General features: G+C 40.6%; 2 protein-coding genes across 2 annotated transcripts; one reads left to right on the top strand and one right to left on the bottom strand.

Annotated features, from left to right (window-relative positions):
• Window positions 1-2,876: 2,876 nt before the first annotated feature.
• On the top strand, window positions 2,877-3,614 carry LOC103936589. The gene has a single exon (XM_009346431.2). It carries the CDS (start codon window positions 2,877-2,879, stop codon window positions 3,612-3,614), a length of 738 nt encoding a protein of 245 aa, XP_009344706.2.
• A 14,177-nt stretch (window positions 3,615-17,791) lies between these two features.
• LOC103936581 lies at window positions 17,792-19,008 on the bottom strand. The gene has a single exon (XM_009346427.3). The coding sequence runs from the start codon at window positions 18,991-18,993 to the stop codon at window positions 18,046-18,048; it is 948 nt and encodes a 315-aa protein (XP_009344702.2). The 5' UTR covers window positions 18,994-19,008; the 3' UTR covers window positions 17,792-18,045.
• Between the last annotated feature and the right edge of the window lie 1,456 nt (window positions 19,009-20,464).

Below are 20,464 nucleotides of genomic sequence, written 5' to 3' on the forward strand. Positions count from 1 at the left end.
GAATACCATCTCCCTTTAACTCAATGCCCAACAACCAACCACTCCCACATGCATTATTTATTCACTCTTCATCATTGCATTCATCACCAAAGAACTCCCCATCATTGCCATGCATTCCCCCTAATTCCATCCATCTTCCACACCTTTCCAACCTAGCCACATCCTTTAATCATCCCCCCTTTAAATTATGATTTTATTTCCTAACCCTACAAGCATTATTTATTAACTTTTCATCATGCATCCACATTCATTCCAACACAAAACACACACATGCACTTATTCTTTCATCATTGCACCACCAATTCACCCACATGCATTTCCAACCATTCACACCCCTTTAATCATTCTCCTAGCTATCATTCACATGCTCTCCCATCCATTCTCTCCCTATATGTTCCCTCCACTACTCCTATAAATACCCTTGCATTCATTCATTCATTCATCATCTCATCTCATTCACAACACAACACTCTTCAAAATCATCCATTCTTCCCCCTTTTGGCCGTGAGTTTCCCTTCCATCTCTCCTCCATTTCTTCCATTTCCATAATCCCCCAATCCATTCAACACACCAACAACATCCCTTAGTCCTTGTGCCACAATAAAGAGGAAGATAAGAGGGCCTAAACGTTCATACAATTCATGTTTGAGTTGTTGGAATGTTTACGCGTTTCTTTGATTTCAATGTTGTAAATTCAATTCTCTTTGTTTTGTAATATGAGGAATGGAAGAGAAGAGTGCCTAAACGTTCATACAATTCGAGTTTGAGTTGTTGGAATGTTTAGGTGTTTCTTTGATTTCAAAGTTATGAGGAACTAAACCCCCCTTAGCTAGGGGTGATTTCAATACCATGATTGTTTATGTAATATGAATTGATGAATTCCAGTTATGAACTCTTGATTCGTGAATGCAATTGGCTTAACTATTTGATGATTAACTTATTTGTGTTTGTTGATTGAGGGTCGACACTTAATTAGCATGCATGAGTATGTGGCTAAAGTTTAAGAAGGTTTCACATAATCGTTACTAACTTATACTTGAAAGTAGTGAAGGTCGCTTGTCACGATCGCGTTAAGTTTAATTCTTAGCATGAGTAACATGATGTCATAGTTGCAAATGCTTTGTCAATGCTTATGGTTTTCATTATTCTTAATGATCTTCGATTGTATCTCTATTATGATGACATGTAGGGAACTTTTGAGAATGTTTTGGGTTGTCGAATGATGCCATCCAATCCAATAATATAAGGAAAATCTAAGGGTTAACTAGTGATGTCACGGTTAATTTGGGGCATTGTCGTTCATAATTCAATGAAGGAATAACTGGAAATTAATTCATATGCATAAATATCATGTGTGGAGAAAGAACCCTTAGCTAGCTTCCCATCCATTCATTTCCGACAAATCCATATTTACAATTCGTTTTGCTTCCAAGTATCCATTTTAGTTTAAATTCAAATCCAATTCCCCTATTTCGTTGAAGTCTTAGTCTTAATCTTTCTTATTTTTAATTTTGTTTTCTTCGAGCATTAAATAGTGTTTTATATTGTGTTTTTATGTTTTTACGCAAGATGAGGCCCAAACGCGTGCTGCAACGGCCCACCACGCTTTTAGGGCATCAGCAAGTTATGTGCACGAAGCCCATCCCACGCCAATTGCCACAGAAAGCCCAGGACAAAAGGCCCAGCCCACCGCAGCAGTAGGCCTTATTACACAAAAAACCTAGACCCAAGCCTAGACCACGGCAACTATTGCCAGCCATGCAGTGCAATGGGCCCAACCCAAGCTATCCTGCTAGCAGGTCACGATGGTAGCCCAACGGTCATGAGAGCCTAATCCCATGCAGGCCCAAGGCGAACAAGCGTCGACCCAATGCGCAATGCAAGGCTCGACCAAATTATGACCACAGGTCCAGCGATTAATTCACAGTTATTTTCACCCTACTTTTATGCAGGAATGCTCGCATTGGGCTCAAGTTTTGTACCTACAGTCCACTATACTTCAACCACACATGGAGACGCACATTATCCAAACTTTTCCAATTCAAATGGTGAACACTACCTACCTCAACAAGTCGCCAATTTGACAAGTACCCTCGCACAGCAGACCACCTTGGTGAACCAGCTACTCGAGCACATCAAGATGCAGCGCGCCCCAGAAGAAGTGTCCCGAAGCAATATAAGGGCGGAAGAACGTGACTCATTCCAACGACGTCCCGATAAAAAGCCATTCAGCCCGCCACGAACCATGCATTCGGGTAGTGTGCACTTTTATTTGGGCCCTCAGGAAAAAGTCTTCTCCCATCTAGATGCACTGAGAAGTGTTCATTCCCGACTAGACTCACAAGTCAGTGTGCATTCGAGGTTAGGTGCGTACTTCGATGAGCACTTAGGATATTCTAGGAGAAGTGTCCACACGTGGCTAGGCCCACAAGAAGATTCTTTTACAAGGCACCAGAGTAGGCAGCCGCATGACGAACAAAGCAAAGCATGAGAACAGTCCAGCTTAAGTTCCATTGGCAGCCCTCTCCAAGCGCGACAGTGAGTAGCACAAGATGAACCACGTGCATCGCGACCGTGGCACAGATGAGCAGGACATGTCGAAGAGCAACATAGACCAGCAGGTTAACACCAGGGGCAACTCGAGCTTCTGTTGCTCCAACATGAGCAAATCCAAGAAGAAGTACAAAGCTACGCGAATTCCAGCGTATTGACACTATAGACAATGTCATTTGTAAAAACGTGGCCATCCTGAGCAGGTCACCTTTTACAAATGAGATCGAGTAGATGGAGACACCACAGAAGTTCAGCCCCCATATTTCACCTTGTTCAAATGAGATGAAAATCCGAACAAGCACCTGATACATTATCAAAGCGCCATGACCCTATACGCCAATAACGACGCTCTTATGTGCAAAATCTTTACCACGATGCTCCAAGGCGAAGCGCAAGACGGGTTCTACACCTTACCGCCACACTCAATCTGGAACTTCAGCAAACTTTTCTTGGTTTTCACGAAGGAATATTCGTCCTATCGGTGGATTAAGAAGAAGTCTGACCACCTTTTCAATATGAAGAATGACCTGAATGAGTCACTCCATATATATGTCAAGTGGTTCAAGGCAAAGATCATCGGATACGATGACAGCATCACATGCTCAGCTTTATGGAAAGGGCTCCCTGCAGATCACTCATTTTTTAGAGAATTAATCATAGGTGAGAACTTGACCCTGTCAAACTCTTATGCTTTGGCAGAAAAACACTCTATCTGGAATGAGGAAAAGTGCTCTCAAAAGTTGCTAAAGCAACCGTACAAAGACACAGAGCGGACTCAGAAGAAGACGAGCGATAAACTGCTCAACGACAAAAACAAGACAGGGAGCAGACGTACGGATCGATCCTCGACGAAGGGAGGCTCGGCGCCCAAGACATACACCAAGTTCTTGGTCCTGATCAACCAGATCTTTCGCGACCTCAAGGACAAGCCATGGTTCAAGCTACCGCCACCTATAAAGAGGGACCCCTTTAAGATAGACCAGACCAAGTACTGCTCATTCCATAAAGGCCTCAGACACACAACCAATGATTGCACCATGTGGAAGAGGTACCTTGAGTAACTCGTGAAGGAAGGCAAGTGCCACCAGTATATCGATAGGCCAGCTACTCGGCCAAGGTGAGAAGTAGACGCCGATGTTGAACCCCTAACCAAGACAATTCGAATCAACAGAATCTTCGCTGAATCCAAGCATCTAGGGGCCACCAACAACTCTAAGAAGAGAAAGTTCCAGCAGGCGAGATTGGTCTTTCAGGTTCAAGCCATAGATGTTGTACCTAGACCAATCGTCGGCTTCACCGAGGATGACGTTGAGGGAGTAGACTTTCCCCATGAAGACGCCTTGGTGAATTCTGTTCAACTGGCCCACGCCATCATTAACAGAATTATGGTGGACAACGGTACCCCGGTCAACATCCTACAACTGTTAGTCATCCAAAAGATGGGCTTGGAAAACATGGTCTAAAGTAAATTAGAGGTTTTGACCAGATTCAACGAACTCACCTTAATTACCATTGGCATTATCACACTCGACGTAACCAGCCCACCGATTGTCTCATTGTAGACCTTCATGATCATCAACGATCCATCTCCTCATAATGGGATATTAGGCCGACCCTGGCTAATGAAGATTGGAGCTGTGACCTTGATCGAGTACCAGAAGATCTGATTTCGCATTTTGGGAGGAGCAGTCAGAGAGATCAAAGGCGACCAGGCCATGTCTCGGAGATACACTGTACAAGTTCTTAAGGAGACGAAGAAGAAGTCTTTCACCCCAACAGTAGCAGCTGAAGTGCAAAAAAATGATTCTACCTCCACCAAATAACAATTACAGCAGGCATGTTGGGAAGATGGCGTCAAGGTCGACAATGCCCTGGTAGATGAATCAAGATGGAAACCTGAAGGGGACATTGAGCACATCTCCCTTGACCCTAAGCAGCGGTCAGACCACGCAGAATGTGCATCCAAAAAAGATCATAGCTATCTTGGATACGAAGTCACCTGCCACTCTAAAGGAGATCCTAGGTCTAACATGACGACTAGCTGCACTCAATCGATTCTTATCCCAACCTACCGACCGATACAAGTTTTTTTAAGAGGATCAGCTTATAGCAAGACAAATTGAACAACAAAGTGCAAGAAAGCATTACAGGACTTGAAGAAGTACCTGACATCACATCCCTTACTATCCAAGCTGGAAATAGTGAAAGACCTATGCATTTATATGATGCTATCTGAAGCAGTAATAAGCTCTACCTTCGTACGATAAGAGCTAGGGGCCTGACAACCTGTATTCCACAGTTCAAAAAATCTCCTCAACGCATAAACCAATGCTCTTCTCGATGTAAAAACCAGATACTTGAAAATCAAAGCTTTGATTGTGGTAAGTTGTTGCAACTCAGAAGCTCAAGCCATACCTTCAAACATATGTAGTCATCGTTATGATGTGATATTCCTCACAACCCAGACGCACAACGTTAAAGGTGCGCAAACTAGGGGATGTTCTAATAAGTGTAGCAACACAGCCCAAAATACCCTAAAGGCAACCGAGCACACCGTAGCCCACCAGCCCCACTTGTAGGAGATTTTCGATGCTTGCACGTCGACGTATCATCCAACTACCAAGGATAAGAGCATGCTTAATTCTCACTATCCCGGAAGGTTCGATGCTTAAGCAGGCAATCACGCTAAAGCTTCATGGTGTCAAACAATGACAGTATGAAGCCTTACTAGCAGGTTTTTGATTGGCAAAAGACCTAGCGGTGAAAAAGCTCGCAATTTATTCCAATTTCCAGCTAATCACCAACTAAACCTTAGGGGAGTACGCAACAAAGTAACCAAACCTCAAAAAGGTACAATAGCAGCTAGCGACGTTCCAGGCATACACACTTACTCAGGTTCCACATAAATGCATTAGCAGGCTTAGGCTCTGTTTTAGACCATTAGCTCAAGCGCTCCATCCCAGTCGAATATTTGGAAAAGCTGAGTATAGATGAGGAAACAGTAGTCGAGGTGATGCAAATCAACATAACTCTGAGTTGGCAAGATCCCATCAAACGACTACATAGTCAACGGAACACTCCCCACAAATAAACTTGAGTCCAGAAAGCTACAGATGAAAGCAGTACATTACTACATGTGGAACGGCATGCTTATTCGAAGATCATTTTCAAGACCACATCTCTACTGCATATCATCTCCCGACGACCTGAAGATTCTTAGCTCCATCCACGAAGGCGTTTGTGGAAACCATTCTCGAGGTTGTTCCCTAGCGCAAAAAAAAGCTCTTAATGCTGGCTACTATTGGCCAACCATGTATAAAGACGTTAAGAAGTATGTACAAAGGTGCGATAGCTGCCAGCGCTTCAAGCCCATTCCCGCACTACCTGTTAGCACACTCCACCCACAAATAAGCCCTTGGCCATTCATGCAATGGGCGATTGACTTGGTAGAACCAATGTCGTCTACCATTAAGGTCGGAGGCATAATGACCGTAACAACTGACTACTTTACAAAATGGGTCGAAGCTGAACCCATGATTACAACTACCCAGACGAACATAAAGTGCTTCATATGGAAGAACATCATTTGTTGCTTAAGCATTGCGCACTTCATCGTCATTGACAATGGTCTGCAGTTCGTGGGCAAAGACTTAGCGGAGTTATTCAAAAAATATTGCATCAAGTAGCACATGTCCACGCCCAAGTATCTGTAGGGCAATGGGCAAGCCGAGGTGTCCAATAAAACCATTCTTAACTGCCTGAAAAAGTCTCTTTCAGACAAGAAGGCCAAGTGGCCAGACGAGCTATCCGATGTTTTATAAGCATATCACACCAGAATGTCCAAATGTGGATGGGTGGTACGACTACTCAGTTTCCCCTAAATGCAGCGACTACCTGAGCTGGATGACTCCTATAATTGGCCAAGATAGTCATTCCCTTGGAATAGACTTAGCCGACTGAAAGATTTAATTCTGCAGGATCCTGGGTTTCTAACCAGAAAAGACGCTAAATGTAGGATACCTGCCCATGAAAGAGTTCGTGTGATAAGATGATCTGTCCTCGACGTGCAAATCTTCATGAACATAGCTTGGTTTTAAAGTGTTGCAATACTAGTTAAGCAACCTATGGAATCAAGTTATAACTCAGAAGAATATGACCTCTAAGGCGCGATTCTGCCTACACCTCAAGCCTAAAACGCCTTCAAGAGCCAAGGACGACGCCTGAAGTGGTCACGCGAATTGTCTGTTTTTGTAAGTAAGACGCCCAACTCACGACTCAATGACTGGTAGCCTAAGGTAATCCATAAGCCGAGACTAAGCAACATTTTTGGTCGACAATCTACGATTTAAGTTTTGCATGGACAAAGATGAGGTACAACTATAGCAGCTATGCAGACCTCCTCTACTTTCTATAAGAAGTATGAGTTTGGCTAACAGCTCTATAAGTTAAAATCTTCGCAACACACCTTGGGATAGCCAAAGCTTAAGAAGCCACAAAAGTTCAAGAAGCCATTCAAAGATGAAATACAACCATAGTAACTACATGGACTCCTCTGCTTTCTACAAGAAGCACGTGTCTGACTGCTGGCTCTATAGGTTAAAAATTTCCAATACGCCCCGGGAGGGCTAAAGCTCGTGAAGCCATTCGAAGCCGAGATTCATAACAATAGTAGCTATGCGAACTTGCCTGCTTCCTATGGAGGCAACGAGTTCGGCCGCCGACTCTGTAAGTTGAAATCTCACATTTTTTCCTCTTGTAGGTAAAGTTCTTGAAGCCCAGAAGATGAAACTAAACCCTAAGTGACGATGTGAGATCAACTGCTTCATTGAGGTAGCTCACCCAGCCGACCGTCCTAGGATAAAATTTTGTAAAAAACATGGCTAAAGAGAAGGATAAAGTGAAACAAAGAAAACTATTTTTTAAATTTCTAGCAAATTGATAAACCAGCTCGAATGCCAGCAAAGTTCAAATAAAGTAGAACAAAAAGGAAAAGAAAAAAATTCCTAAGTCTAAGCAAAAGACTACTCATCGGCAGCCTGCGCAACCATTGGTTCCTCGATTATCATGCCTTCAGCAGCCACATCGCTCTTAACAACCAAAGCTTCCATCAGCTCATCCTTAGCTGCCCTTGGCTGGACTGCCTGACCCTTAGCTACTCCATCAAAGGCAGCCTTAAACGAGAAATCAAGCAGATCAACTAGAAAAATGGAAAAAGTCTCAAAGTTCTGATCAGAAAACTCATAATCCGACGGCTTACCCTAAAAATGGTCTACATAGCCAAGCTTGTAGAAATCGATCCGATAAAAAGCAACAGTTCGTGATCGACTTTCTCATTCTTCAGCTACACATTCTCCTCAACAAGCCCAGTGTGAGCACCTTGCAGTTTATCCAGTTCCTTTCTTAGGTTTTCGTTAATAGACAACGTACCTTGTAGAACTACTTCCTTGGACTTAAGCTTACTAACAACCTTTTTGAGACGAGACACTTCAGCATGCATGAAGACAATCTCCTCGTCCTTAGCACAGATCGTAGCTCTGAATTGACATGCTCAAGGTCCTCGACCACCGAAGAAACACAACTGACTTCCTTCTCTATGGCCTCCAACATCGCCTGAGTTGTACTAAGCTTAGTCTTCAAATGGGCAACCTCTTGATGAACGATCTCCAGTTGCATAGAAGTGGGGGCAGAGACACCAGACTCTTTCTAAACGGCCAGTTCAAATTTGAGTTTCTCGATCTTTTCAGCAGTCGAGCGAAGTTGAACCACCAATGCCACTTCAGCCTCCTTAACACACTTGCCAACATCCTGATCAACGTGCATAGACTCAGCTGCTAGGATCAAGGTCTTATGCATTATAGCAATCAGGGAGGACCTCATCGAGTAGACAGGACGCTTCACAAAAGAGTCTGAGCGGATGACAACTTTCCTAACACTGTTAACGAACTTGGCATATGCATCAGCATCCTCAAGTAGGTCAGCCTTCAGCAGTGCACAAATCTCGAGAAACTTATGACCCTCAGACTCGGTTGACCTCTCACAACTGCCCGTGCGAGCAAAATTCCCCTTCTCAGCAAACGAGTCAGTCACGGCAGAAGGAGGAACAGGCCCAGGCGGCACTTTAGCGGCAGAATCCACCGTTTCCGCTTTTCATAGCGGCGAACATCTTAGAAGCCAAACTAGACTTAGTTCCCGACAGACACTTCAATACAAACTCGGACATCGGGGGCACCACCGAACCTTTTCACTGGGCAAGTCTCTCAGCAATGGATTTGGTCACCTTCGGAGCAGCAGGTTTTACAGGCTCCGACTCAATGAACTTTTTCTTTCCCTTTGGAAAAGTTAAGCCAATGACGAGATTCTCAGCAGCTAACGAGCCCCCGCAAGCACCAGAAAAAAGTCATTGGCTTTTTCTCGATCGAAGGCTCACAAGAAGATGATGAAGATCTCTTCTTTCCACCCTTGTTGGTAGCAGGCTCTACAATAGCAATTAGACGAGCAAGTGCCTCATCCTTTATCTGCTTTATCTCTTCCTTCGGAAACAACCCGTCTTTCTCCGGATGAACAAGACTGAGCAGCCAGTGCCACTTATGGTACTCAGTAGAAATACCCAAGGCGATGTGCATTTTCTTCATATCTGTTAAAGATCAAAGAACCTGCTCAAGTTTAAGAATCCCACAATCGCACAAACTACATTTGGGGAACATTGAGCAGGCGCGCATTTCATGAAGTAGATCACCTCCTAGAAAAGACTCGGCATAGGAAAAGTAAATCCATCACAAAGTAGTACGAATGGAATTTGATAGCTCTCTTTCTAGTAGTGGCACCCTCATCACAAGGCTCATGGCCATTATCATCTTTCACCCGCTTGAAGCGAACCCTTGACGAAATCACGTGCTTGTACGCTTCAAGAAAATCCTAAAACAACTCATCGAAATTGACGTTGACATGCGCAACCTTGAAGTAGCCCACCTTGCCGAAAAAGCCACCTTGATGGGATAAAGGTGGAGGATATTCGTCACTTTTGCTACCTACAGTGCACAGTAGCCATGTGGCTCCCTTGCCATGTGTCACCCACATCCTCGACCCCAGTCGAGCCAATTTTTCAAGTCCCAAAACTACCAAAAAATTCAATAAGAAGAAAATTTAATTTTTTTTCTTACCTTGGTGTGGCACGAAGAAGAAGAACAACAACTAGAGATGACTCTTTGCAAGGGCAAGAGAAGAAGAAAGCTAGGGGAGGGGGAAGAAAATTTTCCTCTGGCTTCTCTTCCTTGTTAGAATGATGATTGTTCTCCAAATATATTTAATCCCCCGCTTAAACCATTGTTCTAAAAATCTTCGTCTAGCACCGCCTAGGCTTTACTTAGGCACTCTGCCACCATTTTGATTGCGTTTGAAAATTAAGAATTGGCGCCTAAATCTGCCTAGGCGCCCACCTCACCTACCTAGAGCCATCTGGGCACTCCGCCTTGGTCCTGACTCACACTTAGACAGAAAATAGATAACTTTCATTTTGCATTTTGTTTTTTTTTAATAAATTGTAAAAGACTCGTTAAGTAGTTGGATTGACACTCATTATATGTTTATTTCCTATGTTTTCAAAATTTCTATTACTTTATAATCTATGTGTCATTTTATTTTACAATTTATGTATCTTGATATAATTATGTATTTCTTAAAGTATAAATAAACATTTATATTTATATACTATATCAAAATTAAAAATCCGTCTAGTCCGCTTAAACTCCTTATCTAAATGTCTAGGTGCGAAGCCTCAATCGACCTCCCCACTAACTTTTACCCTATTTTAGAATATTGCCTTAACCAAATTGGTCTAAAGCACCTCTGCAATTATTTTGTTTTGTCAAGGCCCTTTCTTACCCAAAGAACAAAACCCGACTGTCACCGCCACTTTGATGGTTCATCAATGGATCAAAATTACCAATTAATTAGTACTATTCTATGATGGGTGATTCCTTTTACATCTCATTTTTGCCTCTAATCACCTTTTTAATTATTAATATTAAAATGACCCTCACCCAAATATAAAAGGGAAATACCCCAAAATGATCAATTTAACAATTAGTGTTCTATAAACCTATCTAACTAGTTCATCACTGAAATCCTCCCCCAACCACTCAGGAGAAGAAAAATGCTTGATTTGTTGCGTCTTTGCTTAAAGAAATTATTACTGACACTTTAAAAATACGTGTGATACTCACTTGCAAATTGTTTTTTATGTTTTTATAGTAAAGAAGTTCATGATAACTAGGATTGTCATAACAACTCCTTTTGGTTAATTATTTATTAACGTTACGCATATGAGAAAGTATAATATTTTTCAGGTTAACTACATTGTACGCTCTCCAATATTTGGGGTGATTTTCAAAAGGGTAATGCTAGAGAGATCAAATTTCTAAACCAAATTTTGTAGACCAAATGATGTAGATGTAGATGATTACATTATTGCGTAAGTCTTGATTAACATGCTTATTACCTACCACATCTTTTGGTTTACAAATTTGGTCTCCCTAACATTATCCTTTTTCAAAATGGACCACGAGGTTTCAATTTTTTGACATTACTAAGGTTTTGAAATTGTATCAATTTGCACCTTTTGTCTAAGAATTATTTGAATTTTCATTAAATGATAATTTGGTGCGCTTGAAACCTACTATTGTGATGATATATAAGCCACACTTGCACTACATTGACTAAAAAAACTCATCAACTTAATTGATATTTAGACATTCAAATATCCAAAAGGTAAATTGATACAATTTCAAAACCTTAGGAGGCAATGTAAGAAAATTGAAACCTCATGGTCTATTTTAAAAATAACCTCAAACCTTGAGGGTCTAAAATGTAGTTAACCCTTTTTCCTTTGTATTTTAAAAATCATCTCAAACCTTGAGAGTCTGAAATGTAGTTAACCCATTTTATTTTGTACATAAAACTCCTTCAAGAGAGAAAAGTAACTCTTTTATGGCAAATTGACCCTGCATACATAAAAAGAAGCGAATCTGATTGTTGCAATCTTAGTTTCGTTTGGTACAAACTTCGATGTCAACATGCTATTATTAGCAGACATGCAGGAGCGGGGAGGTCCTTTTTAGTGTTGGGTTTGTTATCAAGGCAAGGGCAATGTGCTTTTGCAAGTGTCATAACACAAGTGGTTGAAATTTTTTATATTAACAATGTGGCAATCACACTCGGGACTTGATGCAAAGGATGAAATAAACTCTTAGCGCTTCAATTTCACACACTGGGTTCAAACTTGGTATGTACAAAAAAGAAACTTGAGCACAATCCACTAGATTTTTGCAACCACCCCACAAAACCCCCCAAAAACAAAAAGAGATCAAAAAACCAATTAGCCAAGAGCAATTGGGCTTACTTTGTCAGGCGGCCTTGTAGCAGAAGCCTATGCATCAACAATGGAATTCTTACATCAAAAGCTAGCAGCTAGCATCTATCTGCCCCCAACGGGAAAAACAGGTTGAGTCCGAATGATTCATGTTCCGAATTTGAAGTCTCTTTATGGTACAATATTATCATACAGCTGCAAAGGACCAAGAAAAAAATCTTAGCATTTTTAACAGATAATGGACACCATGACAAGCAAAAACGTAATACCTCAAACAAAAGACTCAAATTAGTCCATTTTTGTGGAATGAAGATCCCAAAGGAGCAATAAGGCCAAGCTGTTGCATCACTCTCAATCTCCGAGCACTCACTTCTTTGGACATTGATAACACTTCTGCCCCACCTCGCTTGGAAGCTTTCCCATTTGCATTTTCAACCCTTCGTGCAACTAGATTCTTCTGCTCCACCATACTTTTGTAGTATCATGACATTTCGCTTTCTTGGAGAAACCCTTACCTAACAGCAGATTTATATGGATAATGCCAAGAATTATGACAATGCAGTATCTGAAGATAAATATGTAACCATAGACCAGCTAAAGAAACTCACAGAAAATTCCGTTCTCTGAGCATCGGCATTCTACAACCAACGGGGTTTGAACTCGCGCCGTCTTACAAAGGCTCAACACCTTCCCACCACTGTCAAGGCCGGTCTTGAGATTTTAGAGGCCCTATGCAAGACCTAAACGGGAGCCCTTACATGGTCTAAAATTTTGGTTGCTATATTTTCTGTAACATCCCACATTGACCGACGAAGAAGGGGTGATGTGCCTTATATGTACATGGCCACCTTCCTATAGCACGAGACCTTTTGGGAACTCACTGGCTTCGAATTCATTGGAACTTCGAAGTTAAGCAAGTTCGGGTGAGAGTAATCCTAGGATGGGTGACCCATTAGGAAGTTCTCGTCTGAGTTCCCAGAAACAAAATCATGAGGGCGTGGCCAAGGCCCAAAGCGGACAATATCGTGCTACGGCGGAGCCGGTCTGGGAATGGTATCAGAGCCACTCTGCTGTGTGGTGTGAGTGTGCCGACGACGATGTCGGGCCCCTAAGGGAGGTGGATTGTAACATCCCACATCGACCGACGGAGAGGGGGTGATGTGCCTTATATGTACATGTCCACCTCCCTATAGCATGAGGCCTTTTGGGAACTCACTAACTTCGGATTCCATCAAAACTTTGAAGTTAAGCAAGTTCGGGCAAGAGCAATCCTTGGATAGGTGACCCACTGGGAAGTTCTCATCTGAGTTCCCAAAAACAAAACTGCAAGGGCGTGGCCGGGGCCCAAAGTGGATAATATCGTGCTACGGCAGAGCTGGTCTGGGATGTGACATTTTCTTTTATACTTTTCATTTTTTATGTGTACAAATTGATATAACGCACAAGAAACTAATAAAAATGAAACATTGTGTGTTGGGTTTGTGTATCTATCTGCATCCCTTATGTTTTTGGGTTCGAAACTCTTTGCTTTTTAATAGAAAAAGCATCGTATGGTGGATATGTACTTATCATATCACCGTTCAAATATTATAATTAGAATCATTCTTGCTCTTTATTATCATCCATAGTTCATCTCAAGAAAAATTTATGTGTTAAACAAATCATTGATATATAGATGACAAAATGATTTTCAAATAAAATGAAAATTAGATGACCATCAAATAGTGAGTAGAAAATAAATGGTTAAATGATATCATATAAGAAAAGAAAATGAGGCTTCTAAAGATTATATCTTCAAATTTTTAAAATTTTAATTTATTATTATATTCCTAATTATAGATTTATTAGCAAAAGTTAACTTTTATAATGAAAGAAAATAACTACATATATTTAAAACAAGCAAACAATAGTGTAGCTAAAAAAGCCCAAGGAAGATAATCGTGTGGCACACTCTGTGGCGTCTTTTGCATTCAAAAATGGAGGGAAGTATATTTGGGCCTGTATTGGTCCTCAATTCTTGTTTAATACTCTTACTGAGGATGTAAATGTATCTATTTGTATCTAATATTATCTATCTACCCTTGGAGGAAAAAAAAAAAGAAAAAAAACTTCAAAACATGCCCAATATGACATAAACACAGTTGAAAAAAATTCATAATTAAAAATAAATGTATCCGTTCGTATTTAATAATACTTATCTAGCTTTGGAGAAGAAAAAAAAAACCCCCAAAAATGCCCCATATGAAATAAACACAACTGAAAAAATTCCTCAAAACATGCCCAATATGAAATAAACACAATTGAAAAAAATTCATAATTAAAAATAAATATATCCAATCGTATTTAATAATACTAATCTAGCTTTAGAGAAAGAAAAAAAAATCCCCAGAAAATGGCCATTATGAAATAAACACAGCTGAAAAAATTCATAATTAAAAATATAGGCATGCACAGACTCAAACTCGTGCACAGGTAGATAGCAAAAGCAGTGCTTGCCAAATAAGCTACGGCAACTTTGTTTAACAAGGTCGCGTTTATAGTATATATGTAGTATATTACAAAGGTTATTAAATTTAGGGGCCTCGAAAAAAGGGGGCTATGTGCAGTCGCACTCCTCACACCCCCTCAAGGCGGGCCCTGACCATTATGATAAAGGGCCACTTGTAGAACCTACAAGTTTGAAGAATCTGTTTGCTGATTTTTCCTTGAGTGATTACAACTAGAGTTACGCCTAGGATCAACTGCTACATTTTCTGCCCGACACCATAAACATTTTGACCGGTATAAGAGTCTCAATTTGTAATAAACAATAGAGAGCTTTTCCATATATTTTGATGTTTTTTCAAAGGCATTTAGAGCATCTTCAATCAAGCTCTCTGCTATATAGCAAAATTTTAGTTAAAATAATTAAAAAATTATTTTAAAAGCTCTCTAAAAGAATTGTACTCCGATCATACTCTTTATTTTAGAGAGTTGTAATGAATATGAGTCAATAAGAATTAATTATTTATTTAAAACAATTTTTAAACTGTTTGCATTAATTATAGAGAGCCGCTAGGGCTCCTTTCTCCCTCCCCATGTTAGGATTTAGGGGTTCCTTGATGGATCCCTATCTTAGGATGTGGATAGGGAGCATAATTGAAGTCGAATATTTTAAATCCTCTTTCAATTGTAATTAGGAACTCATTTAGAGATATACACTTAAGCCTTTTAAACCTCTAGTTTGGTTCAATTTGTAAGATTCTAAAAATGGGGTAAAAATTCAATAAGGGGAGTTGAATACGGATAATTTTCAGGAGTTTATTTTCACACACTATTTTTTATCTCTCACACCCTTCTTTACCATTGAAATTAAACGTAAACAACAACAAAAAAAATAAAAAATTAAAAAAAAAAAAAGGGTGTGCAGGAGAAAGAGAAAAGTGCACGTTTATCATTTCTTATATTCTGAATCAGAGACGAGAGAGCAATTTACATTGAACAGATTCACTACCATATACCATCTCGATCTATAAAATAAAAACAATTTTATTAGAATGAGAAGGTACGATAACGGTGAATTCATTCCATTTACCTCTTTCTCTAAAGGCATTTAAGATTTTTAACCTCTAGTTTGGTTAAATTTGTAAAATTCTTAAAACGGGGCTAAAATTCATTATGGAGACTTGGATATATCATATATGACTAATTTTATAGGAAGTTTGATAAATCATTTCTCTCTTCCAAATATTCCCATGTGAGTTCCCAAAAACTAAAAAATAAAAAAAACAACATTCCCATGTGCGTATATGATTCATCATTCAGATCACATTCGAAATGAGATGAAAGAATCCGGTTGAAATTGGAAACCTGGATTTTTATCTGGAATTGGATAAGAGTAACTAAATTCAAATTCTTGAGCTTGACTAACCAGTGGCCGCTCCGTCTACGATTTTACTATGCATATTTCTTCTGCCTTACAAAGGCTCAAGGCTGGAACGAGTCGTGATGGAAGAACCGAGTTCGAGGAGTGTATGTATGTACTTGGTAATAACTATTACATGCAACTGCGATGCTAAGGTGACAATATTCTCAACCAATCATGCAATGTCATGCAAGCAAGTTAAAGCATATGGGTGGCGGTGCCTGATAGGTTTGAGATATAGCCACCTTGGCTTAGAGGTGTCTCAATTAGCAGTTGCTGGAACCTCACACCTTCCTGCTTACCCAGTGACATTACAAAAGGGCCAACAAATCCAGACCCCAAAAAAGAAGAAGAAACCGAAAAGAAGAAGACAAGTCACACACTTATTCTAGCAAAACGTTCGATGTTTTCCGTACTATGCATATAGAAATCTTATCAAACCATATGTGCGTACCTTTGGCAATGTTCTACTTTATAAAATCACAGGAATTGATCTGATAAGAAGAGAATTAATACGGATATGCACAACGCTCAGAATGGCAAAGAAATAACGACAATGATGTTACTATCAAAATACTGTCTCAATCTAGGAAAGGCGAAACCAGTAAAGTTTATGCAACTGTATGAGTTACGAATCACCGCAATGGCTTGTAGTCTTACATGTACCAAGTAGATATTATTCCTTTAACCTTACACCTCTCTCTAGAGTCTGTAACCAACTAATATGTCTTCCACATTCAGTAGGATTTGTAGCGGTCAACCCTTTATAGCCTACGGGTTTCCGGTTAAACCTATTAGATGTTCAAAATCAAACTGAACTTACAAAATCACTTTACACAATATTACCACATACCAGTATGAAGCATAGCTAACTAGCATACTTCAGCAGCTGCAGCAAAATCAGTCACTCAACTCATTCATAACAGAGGATGCAGTAGCTGCTATCACGCAGCCGCTGCAACTATAGAAGTAATTATACAAAGTATGAAATGAAGATTATTCATAGAAGTACATCAACACGGAAGATGTGGAAATGGAAATGGATAAATAATCACTCGGTTATTGACTGGTTGGACTGGTTAGAATTGTAAGCCTCACTGAAAGGGAATTTAAGCAGTACTTGCAATTCAACAGCTCTACGCTACGCACTTTAGCCTCTATTCATTTATTTGGGTAGACACAATTTTGGTGACTGCGTTTTGATACAAAATCACAACTGTCATTGTTTTAGTTTTCCAGTATCGGTCAAGGGGGTTCTCAGTTAGCAATTACGTCCAATTTGTAACTTCCATTAATTGAATAAACAATTTAGGGGATTAGATATCATTTTACCTAATGGGTTGAATACTCATTGACATATGATCTGATGCGAAGCAACACTTGGAAATTCTCTATCCGTATCTTCGATTAAAAGTTATAATTCTAACTTTCTTTCCTTTCTAATCGAATGTTTTAATTTGGTAAATTCATATTCTAGGTTCAATTCAATTGACATAAGTGACATAAGTTCAATGGTGGACTTAAATTGCTACCGGAGTCAATTACCATGACAAAATTGGTAACAACAAAATGACAATGATCAAGCATGATTCCCAGTCATAACAATGTGACCAAAATTGTGTTTTACCCTATTTAATTTAAGTCTTCTTGTTTGTCTGTCAACTTCTACATTGGCAAAAGAACAATTACAAACATTATCGTCAACAGAAAATCATACAACTCAAAGTGTTAAAAAAACAAGGCCTCAGTTCTGTTGGTAGAAGTGAACCGAGAAACTCGTACAAACTAAAACACCTAAGATGGTTCAGCTAATCAGCTAACTTGATCAGACATGTCCCAACAGAATGTACATGTGCATTCATTCAATACCACCGAACATGCCAACAATATATATCCGAACACGACAACAAGAACAAGAGGCTCAATAGACAGGTTGAAAACGCTTAATGAAACGACATTGGGCTAAATACAGAATAAGGATATTACTGATTACACATCAACTACAAAATCTACAAATGCAGTCAGTTTCATAACTTAAGAAGAGAACATCCGAACATCTACAGCCAACAATTACATTCTAAAGAAAAATCAACAACAGCAAAAGTAAAGACTGTAAAGAGTTACCTTCCGAGTTTTCGAAACTCAGCAGCTTCAAAAAACCAACCTAAAAATTTCTCTCTGCCAGTCCTAAAGCATTCCATTACAACGAGTCTTCTTCTGCTTATGCATACTTCTTGGGTCGTCCTCTCTTCTTCTGAACCGGATTAGTCCTCAATTCCCGGGTCCCATCCGAAACATCCACCACTCCACCTGAATTCGGCACCACGGGCACCGCCGGGGGCACTGACGCTGCAGTCACCGAAGTTTTACTCTGCGGGGTTGTAAAGACAGGTGGCATCCAATTGGGAAAGGCCGCAGTGGCTGCGGCGGTGGACTTACCCTTCGCCCCGCTCCCGCCAACAAATCCCATCGGAAAAAACCCCCAACAGCAGTAGTAAGCCTCCTGTCCCTGCACCATTGGCGGCAAATTCGGCACAACCACCGCCTCAAAACCTCTCTTACAATTCTGACACCTCAAACAGCAGCTCTCGTAAACCCTAGGGTACTCGTACAGCACGTAACAGTACGGGCAAGTCGTCCAGAAAGTCGACAATCTCGACCTCGGCTGCTGCTGGCTGTCGTTTCCCACCCCGGCGTCGGTTCGGGGCCGGCTGTCCCGCCGCACCGGCAATTTGTTCGAAATCGAAGAGCCGAGATCGATCCGGCTGAACGGCCCCAGCTCGTTGTCGTAAATCTGCTTCTTGGCCGGATCGGACAGAACCGCCCATGCATCGGCTACGAGCTTGAACGCGTGCTCGGCGTAGGCGTACTTGTTCTTGTCCGGGTGGAGGAGTAACGCCAGCCGTCGGTAAGATTTCTTGATGTGATCGAGGTCGTCGGATCGGCGATCGGACAGGAGAACGGCGTACCAGTCGGGGTGGTTGTTGACGCGTTTGTCGGCGGCTAAGAGCACATCGGCGACGGCCAAGATCTGATCCGAGCCCTCCAGCAGCGGCTCGGTCTCCTGAGCTAGAATTGCGAAGTCGCGGCAGCTGCTCAGATCCCGGCTGTGTAGAAGCTTCTCGGCGATTCCGAGCAATCGCTCGGCTTCTGCCCTGTTTGGATCCATGGATTCCCTGGCTTCGGAATTCTGGGAAAGCAAATGCCAAATACCGAAATGGGGAAATTGGAAACGGAGGTGTTTCTACTTCCACTTGCAGAGTGGTATTGATTGGGTCTAGATTTTGCTTTCAATGGCAGGGAATTTTAGAGCTCGACTCGCTTTTTGTACGGGCTGTTTTCGTCATTTAATAAATAATAAAATATGGCATGATCGTCTCTCCCTTCGCTGACGCACTGTTTTCGAATCGGAATCGGGAGCATGGAAATGGTGGTGGCGTAAAACAAAGCGCGCACGGAAGCGTGAGAGTTGTCTAGTTCATGTGGTTTCACGGTATTTTTTCTATTTCATACGCTTCTATTTATTCTGACATTGTGATTATAAAAATTCAAAAATAAATAAATCATGCAAATTTATATTTTGAAGAATAATGTTAGGGAGATTAAATTTTTAAATCAAATTTTGTAAATCAAATGATGTAGATGTTGATGATTAGATTATTACTTAAGCATTGATTAACATGTATATTTTCTATTGGTGACATATCATCTGGTTTGTAAATTTGGTATAACAATTTGGCCTTCTTATCATTAGCCTATTTTAAAATACCATGACCCAGTATCATTACTCTAATTAATACTACTTTCTTCGGATCAAGAAACTGGGGACGTAACAACACCGCACTTCTTAAGGGACATAGTTTAGAACTAGTTTAAATCAACTCTCATCTAGGTTGGGCTTAAAAGGATGTAGCTTGATCATGCTTACAATGGATGACTTGGGGAACATGAATTTTCCTAAGTCAGAGTAAGACCGATCGGAATACGAGTGCATACTAACTCTGGTCATGGGCTACCTGGTTTCGATTGGGCTGGGCTATACAAAAACGGTGATATACAAGATCTATTTCAATTGACTAGTTTCTTGTAATTTTGGATGATCTTACAGTCTAGGGTTTGACTTAAGACTCAAGTAATCACAATCCTACAAAGAAATAAATATTTATTACTAGATATCTGCTAGGATTCTTCCAGATTTATGGGGATTCACTATCCTAAAAGGTCTCTCTCGACTAGTATAAATATACCCTCAAATGTATCAACATGGTAACACATATTTTGCTTTCATATTCGCTCTATTGCCTACTTCTTAAGTTTTAAAACCTTTACCCTAACTTAACCGTTGAAGAACCTTTGGATGGTAACTCACCAGTGCCTAATGAATTCACGGTTTCTTTCTATTTCTTACACGAAGCATTTCTGATTTGGTCAAAGACGCTCTTTCGACTCTAGAGCAGCCCATGGCGATTTTAACCAAGTTAAGCAAGTTGTTGAAAACCTCAGAAGACCTCCAAAGCAAGTTAGGCAGAAAGTCGCACCGACTTCATCGACATAGAGAGATATACGATGGCCTTGGATAATGCCTTCGGAACTAACCCATAGATCTAAATTTCAATCTCGGAATTCAGGTTCTGAGTACA

This window comes from the organism of the source record quoted next, unplaced genomic scaffold, assembly GCF_019419815.1.
Source record: "Pyrus x bretschneideri cultivar Hongxiangsu unplaced genomic scaffold, Pyrus_bretschneideri_v1 Contig2, whole genome shotgun sequence".
Classification (NCBI taxonomy): domain Eukaryota; kingdom Viridiplantae; phylum Streptophyta; class Magnoliopsida; order Rosales; family Rosaceae; genus Pyrus; species Pyrus x bretschneideri.

Coding starts and splice junctions, on each gene's coding strand:
- LOC103936581 (XM_009346427.3), bottom strand. CDS start 18,993: ATGGATCCAAACAGGGCAGAAGCCGAGCGATTGCTCGGAATCGCCGAG.
- LOC103936589 (XM_009346431.2), top strand. CDS start 2,877: ATGACCCTATACGCCAATAACGACGCTCTTATGTGCAAAATCTTTACC.